Source organism: Lolium perenne, chromosome 4 (genome assembly GCF_019359855.2).
Source record: "Lolium perenne isolate Kyuss_39 chromosome 4, Kyuss_2.0, whole genome shotgun sequence".
In the NCBI taxonomy this organism is placed as follows: Eukaryota; Viridiplantae; Streptophyta; class Magnoliopsida; order Poales; family Poaceae; genus Lolium; species Lolium perenne.
The window spans coordinates 216,036,643-216,044,275 of NC_067247.2; the positions used below are offsets into that span (position 1 = coordinate 216,036,643).

Consider the following 7,633-nt stretch of genomic DNA (forward strand, 5'->3'; position numbering starts at 1 on the left):
TTCAAATAGAAAATCAATTCAAAAGAATAAATCTTCAGAACTCCAAATAAAATATTCCTTTGTTTTATTTTGCGGCAACATCCGTTTCAACAAAAAATTCAGGTCATAAAAATCCGGATGTTACAATTATACCCCCCTTACAAGGAATCTCGACCCCGAGATTCGACCTAAGAGAAAAGATTTGGAAACTCCTCCCGGAGGGCATCTTCCCGCTCCCATGTCGCTTCTTCCTCGCTGTGGTTGCTCCATTGAACTTTGCAGAACTTGATCACATTCCTCCTAGTTGTCCTCAATTGTTCATCAAGAATTTTAACGGGGTACTCTTCATAAGTCAAATCATCTTGAACTTCTATGGAATCCAACGAGGTTTTCCGAGCCTCTTCTTCTGGCTTATTGAAACATTTCTTCAGCTGGGATACGTGAAACACATTATACACTTTCGACAGCTTCTTGGGTAGTGCTAACTCATAAGCAACCTCGCCACGCCGGGCGGTGATCGTAAACGGTCCAATGTATCGAGGTGCCAACTTTCCCTATAGTCCAAAACGTCGCATCCCGCGAAGTGGAGATACTTTTAGGTACACATCGTCACCCTTCTCAAATGATAACTCGTGACGGCGTCTATCCGCATAGACCTTCTGCCTAGATTGGGCAGCCCGTAGCATTTCCTGAATCATCTTTACTTGCTTATCTGCCTCCTCTAGAGTATCGGGTCCAAATACTTAGTTCTCTCCCACCTCATGCCAGTTAAGTGGGGTGCGACACTTCCGTCCATACAAAGCTTCAAATGGAGACATTTGTAGGCTCGTTTGAAAACTATTGTTGTAAGAAAATTCTGCATAAGGCAAACTCTTGTCCCATGTGCGCTGACAGGTTAGAGCACATGCCCGAAGCATGTCTTCCAAAATCTGGTTCACTCGCTCAGTTTGTCCATCAGTCTGCGGATGGTAGGTGGTACTAAAATTCAACTGCGTGCCCAAGACTTCGTGTATCTTCTTCCAAAACCTCGAGGTAAATTGAGTACCTCGATCAGATACAATCTTTTTGGGGACTCCATGTAGGCAAACAATTCTGGCCATATATAATTCGGCCAATTTCTCCCCCTTAAAAGTGGTCTTCACCGGGATAAAGTGAGTTGACTTGGTTAATCGATCCACGATGACCCAGATGGAATCATACCCTGCTGTCGTTCTCGGGAGTCCTGTTATGAAGTCCATCCCGATTTCTTCCCATTTCCACTCAGGGACCTTGAGTGATTGAAGCAGTCCCGCAGGCTTTTGATGCTCCGCCTTGACTCTGCGGCATACATCACACCTAGATACATACTCTGCAATCTCTCGCTTCATGCTAGACCACCAAAAACTATCTCGGAGATCGTGATACATCTTTGTGCTTCCTGGGTGTATGGAATATGGTGTGTCATGTGCCTCTTTCATGATTGCATCCTTGAGTTCCTTTTGGTCGGGCACCAATAAGCGATCTCGAAACCAAATGCTTCCACTTTCATCCTCCTTGTATTCAGGTGCTTCTCCTGACTTGATTTTTGCTCGAATCTCTCCGATCCCCGTGTCATTTTTCTGGGCTTCTCTAACTTGATCCTCTAGCGTGAACTTGACTTCTAATACCTCCTCGTTTTCAGCGAGACTCACATTCAAGTTGAGCTTCCTAAATTCTTCATGCAATTCTGGTTGGGCTTCTTGGATCATGAGGTTATTACAATAAACCTTTCTGCTCAACGCATCAGCTACGACATTAGCTTTACCAGGGTGGTAATTTACGCCAATATTGTAGTCCTTAATCAACTCCAGCCATCTCCTTTGCCTCAGATTAAAATCTGGTTGAGTGAAAATATACTTCAAACTCTTATGATCCGTATATATTTCACAACGGTTGCCAATAAGGTAGTGCCTCCATATCTTTAAGGCATGAACTACGGCAGCCAACTCTAAGTCATGGGTAGGATAGTTCACTTCATGAGGGCGTAACTGTCTCGATGCATAGGCCAAAACCTTGCCTTGTTGCATGAGCACACAACCCAATCCTTGTTTAGAAGCATCACAATAAACTTCAAAATCCTTCCGAATATCCGGCAGTATTAGCACCGGAGCCGATGTCAATCTCCTCTTGAGTTCTTGAAAACTCGTTTCACATGCTGGTGTCCACTCAAACTTTTTATCTTTCTTGATCAATTGTGTCATCGGTCTTGCAATCCGCGAGAAATCCTCTATGAATCGACGGTAATATCCTGCAAGACCAAGGAAACTACGTATCTCTGACACATTCTTCGGTTGTTTCCAACTAAGTACTGATTCCACTTTAGCTGGATCCACTGCTACTCCTTCCGCCGAGATGACATGACCAAGGAAATCCACTTGCTTCAGCCAAAACTCACACTTGCTAAACTTGGCATAGAGTTGATGTTCCCTAAGCCTTTCCAGAACAATCCGAAGGTGCTTTTCATGATCCTCCTCATTACGAGAGTAAATCAACACATCATCAATGAACACTACGACAAACTTATCCAAGCAATCCATGAACACTTTATTCATGAGATTCATGAAGTAGGCTGGTGCATTCGTGAGTCCAAAGGACATCACTAGAAATTCATACAGACCATACCGAGTGACAAAGGCTGTCTTGGGTATGTCTTCTGGTCGGATCTTCAACTGATGGTATCCCGACCTAAGGTCTATCTTAGAGAAGACAGAAGCTCCCTTCAATTGATCAAACAGATCATCAATCCTAGGCAAAGGGTATTTATTCTTGATGGTCACTTCATTCAGGGCACGGTAATCCACGCACATTCGCATGGTATCATCTTTCTTCTTAACAAACAACACCGGTGCTCCCCAAGGCGAGGTGCTTGGTCTAACATACTAGTTCATTTGCTGGCATCCTGTACGGTCTCTTTGCAATTGGAGCAGTGCCCGGGACTAACTCGATGGCAAACTCTATCTCACGGTCTGGTGGCAGACCGGGTAACTCATCCGGGAAAACATCAGGGTATTCCTTAAACACTCTAACATCCGATACAACCATCTCCTTCAAGCTGTTCAGAATACTGTCCACTGCGGTATGAGGTGCTGACTTGGGTTTGTAATCCACCACAGTTCCATTCTTACTAGTCAGCGATACTGCTCCAAGGCCACAGTCTATCATAGCTTTGTGTTTTACTAACCAGTTCATGCCCAGAATAACATCTAACCCTTTAGAGTCTAACACTATGAGGTCTGCTAGAAACTCTACTCCCTCGATCGTTAGGATCACCTTAGGACATTTTAAACCCGTAGTAAGAATTCCCCCAGGTGATTGTACTGCCATCTCTCGACTCATACCCTCGGTTTTCAAATGATGTTTTTCAACAAAATGCTTGAAAACGAACAAATGGGAAGCTCCAGAATCGAAAAGTACTGAACCATAACATGAGTTGATTGGAAACATACCAAGGATAACATCTGAAGCTTCATGCGCCTGTTCCGCCGTGATATGGTTGACTTGGCCACGTCCTTGCTGTCCTGAGGCATGAGGTGCGCCTCCCGGGGTAGGCAGTATGCCTCGTCCACGTCCCGCTGCTGGCGTCTTGGCGGCGGACCCCAAGTTGAACTTCACTGGTGTAGCCCCAGTGTTCTTCTTTCCCGGGCATGCAGCAACAAAGTGACCCTCTTCGCCACAGTTGTAGCATGTCCTCCCAGCAGTGTTGGCATGGTTCCCTCCGACTTCAGCTCTCGGAGTACGATAGGCACCATACGAAGCATTGTGATTAGGCTTCGTCGGCTTTGCACCTGATCCACGGTATCCTGGGTTGTTATTGTTCTTCTGGCGTGAGCTCCCTGCCCCATACTGACTCTGCAGTGCCTTGCGCTTGCGGTGTTCATCAAGTTCGTTCTTTGAATTCTCCTGAAGGATAGCCTTGTTGACCAAACTCTGGAAGTTGGCAAAATCATGAGACACCAACCTATCCTTCAACCCTAGGTTCAGGCCCCTCAAAAACTTAGAAATCTTATCCGCCTCAGTGGGAATATCCGCCCTTCCATAGCGCGATAACTGGGTGAAACGGTCCCAGTACTCAGAGACTGACATCTTCCCCTGAACCAGAGCTCGAAATTCATCCCTCTTTAGCTCCATAAGACCAGCTGGAATGTGTGCAGTGTGAAATGATTGAGCAAACTCATTCCACGTGATCCCCTCGGCATCATCATGCGCCTCACAATAGTTCTCCCACCAATCCGCGGCCACACCATGTAGTTGGTGCGCAGCATACTTCACACGGTCCTGAGCATTAACACTCACCAGGTTGAGCTTCCGGTGAATATCCTTTAGCCAATCGTCTGCCTCAATAGGGTCCGCTGATCCCGCAAAGGTGGGTGGCTTCGTCCTCATGAACTCTGCAAGCTTGGACTGCGGTGGAGGAGGATTCTGATTCTGGTTTTGGTTCTGATTCTGATTCTGATTCCGATTCGCCAGAGTGGCGGCCATCTGCTACATTAGTTGTGTCTGCATCAGCATCACTTGCGCAATGTTAACCGGTGGCGGTGGTGGCGGCTGCTCTGGTCCTTCATTCTCGGTGTCAGTGTCCGTGTCGTGAACTTCACCCTCGACGAAGTCCTCCTGAAACGCTGGCGCGTGACCACGTCCGCGTCCACGTCCTCCGCGACCACGACCCCGATTTGCATTCATCCCATGTCGTTGTTGCAAGTTAGGATAGATAAGAGGGAAAAGGAAACTAACCCATAACCAAATCTGTAACCAAACATGAAATATCCAAATAAACTTCAATTAAATTACTTTGTAAAACATGGTTTAGTATGATTACATAAAATAACCAAACAGATGTAGTCAACACTCAAGCAAAATCCCCTAACATACGTAGTACATATCTAAAAGGATTCTATTCAACTCATCCTATATAGTTTGTCTTCTCTCGACTGGGTATTGAAGTATGGAGTACTTGATATATGACTCTTGAATCTAGGGATGGAAATTGGTAGTGGATAGTCCATATTATCCGACGTCCGTATTCGAGAAATTGAAAATGGAAATAGTAATATCCGAATCCGGACGTCTGTCGAAATGGATATGGTAACTATCCGGATCCGTTTTACAAAAAGCAAATACAAATATGGTATTGAATTTTGAAGCAAATGTGGATATGGAAATGGATATATCCGTATCCGAATAAGATTATGTTAACCAATTTTAGTAATTCAACCTCAATATGCTAATTATCTAACCTAGAGAAACTAACAAATCGATCAAATTTTCTTTTATGTGATTAAACTTGAAACTACTATGTATTATATCAGTATATTTATCTCTCTACCATTATGTAATTGGCTCATTATAAGAGATGAGTCTATTGTTTCCTTATATTCGCATCCGTTCCGAATTGAGAAAACATCCGATCCGTATTTGTATTCGAGTAACATCCGCTCCGAATTCGTATTCGGCAATATCCGTATTCGCATCCGTATTCGTTTTAAAAATATGGAAACGGATATGGGAAGGACACTATCCGATCCGCATCCGATCCGTTTCCACCCCTACTTGAATCCATGCGTACTTGGGAACTTGTGAAATGAAATGAATTTGAAAACCTTGGAATGATGAGTCATTCTATTGAAAGATTTTGAAGGTGAATATGACTGGTGAATGACTTGGTGAATTTTACAAAACTGATGGTTGGGTTCGGATGCGATATCATTCCAATTTTACAAGTACCCCCACAATACCTGAATTTGGGTAAGGCTTGACTGGAAACTTATGTATTTTAGTATAGGTTCCCTCTGAACAAGCGTCATAGGGGTTATGCCGAGGCTGCCTCCATTGAAAGTGAAATGACGTGAAATGAGGTGAATGTCCTACCCAAGCCCTGTGCAGTTCCCGGGTTGACGGTTTGTTTTCACCGGGAGGCCAAGCTCATGGGGAGAGGTGCCTATACTAGAGTATGTAAATGAAAGGTTAGGATTGGTAGTTCGCGTACTGCGGACAATAAATCAGGGCCAGTTACCCCTGACAAACTATTGCAATTGTTGTGGCACAAGTGTACAACCTCTGCAGAGTTTAACCTATTCGAATAGCCGCGTCCGCGGTCATGGACAGTTGGAAAGGCCATACTGTTCCGTCATCAGAACTTTTCTAAAAATATGAATGGTGACTTGTGAAATGAATTGAAAGTTGATTTTGACTTTGAATCACAACTGAGTTGTGGGAATGACACTAATGTTCCCACTTGAGTTAGGCAAATGAAGGGGTTTTTGATTATTAAAGTGTTTATGAAATAAAACTAGCGTTATGCAAATGAAACTAGAGCTTAGAACCCCCTTACTATAGTTGATAGTATTTACCTTAGTTTTAGTTTGCGAGTTCTTTAAAGTACTCATGGCTGTGTCCCTGGCTATTCAAATGGCCAGACTATGAAGGGGAGTACCAGAACCCGGAAGAAGGACAGCAGGACGTCTACGACAACTAGGATCACTCCTGACGTCAACAGTTGCCTGTGGAATAGATGGACTACTACTACGCTATTTCGCTTCCGCTATGTGTTATGTAATGGATCAATAGAACTTCTATTATTGTAATGAGACTGGATCATGTGATCCTTTATTTGTAAGATGATTATGTGTTGTAATGAATGATGTGTTGTGATATCAATCTATTATGTCTCGCAAAAACAATATTCCTGGGATTGCGAGGAATGGCATAATAGGCATCTGGACTTAAAAATCCGGGTGTTGACAACGAGCTAGTGGCCTTCACCAACATAACTGTTGCTATGAAGGACGTCGCACAGGCCATCAGGGACAACAAGCCCACGGACATGCACCCTGACCTGTACAATGCGGTCATGGACATGCTTGGCTTCGCCGAGGATGATCTCATGGCCGCCCTCAGCCACCTCGTCGACCACAAGGCCCAGGGTTCTAGCTTCGTCGGCATGATCGAGCCACACCGTGTCCTTTGGCCGAGGAACTACCTTGGCAAGTACCACACCAAGGTGTAGTGGTGCCCTTGACGGGGTGGTTCAGGGAGGCATGCATGGAGATGGTGATGATGATGATGTGATGATGTATATTCTGGCAGTAGCTAGGATGAAAAACATTTGATGGCCCCCTTTTTGTGAGTATGATGAGGTGGTATATACTAACCCCTCATGTGATGAGAACTTTGCGGTGTTAGGATGAGACACCCACTTTTGTTGTGGTGGTAGGACGACACCATGGTAGTTTAGGATGGACTTCTGATCGACTTTTGGAATGATCATGCATGCCCCTGTTAGATTATTATTTGCTGTCAACACTTGCGTTGTTACATTGCTCATTTTTGAATTGCTTAATGGTTGTGATCGCTAACTTCTTCTTATGCCATGCTAGTGGTATGTGGTGTTTCGCGGGCGGGTTTGAGGAATCTACAGCTCATGGAGAGTCTGTCAAGATCAGGTCAATGGCTACCCCAACAACATCTACCGAAGATATGCAACATTGGAGGAGGCACATCAAAAGTACCTCACCTTTCTGGAAGGGAAGCTCCTGGAAGATCACGCCATCAATGATGCAGTGCCATTAGCACAGCTGCCGCCGAAGGAAGTACATGCTCCACAAGGAGCACCACCGGAGGTACGTCCCAGTTGGGTCAA

At 44.7% G+C, this 7,633-nt stretch overlaps 1 protein-coding gene across 1 annotated transcript; it reads right to left on the bottom strand.

Annotated features, from left to right (window-relative positions):
• Positions 1–2,868: 2,868 nt before the first annotated feature.
• On the bottom strand, positions 2,869–4,476 carry LOC139839271 (uncharacterized). The gene has a single exon (XM_071829319.1). It carries the CDS (start codon positions 4,474–4,476, stop codon positions 2,869–2,871), a length of 1,608 nt encoding a protein of 535 aa, XP_071685420.1.
• Positions 4,477–7,633: the final 3,157 nt, after the last annotated feature.

Bases quoted from the DNA above. Each gene is read 5' to 3' on its own strand.
- LOC139839271 (XM_071829319.1), bottom strand. From the start codon at position 4,476: ATGGCCGCCACTCTGGCGAATCGGAATCAGAATCAGAATCAGAACCAA.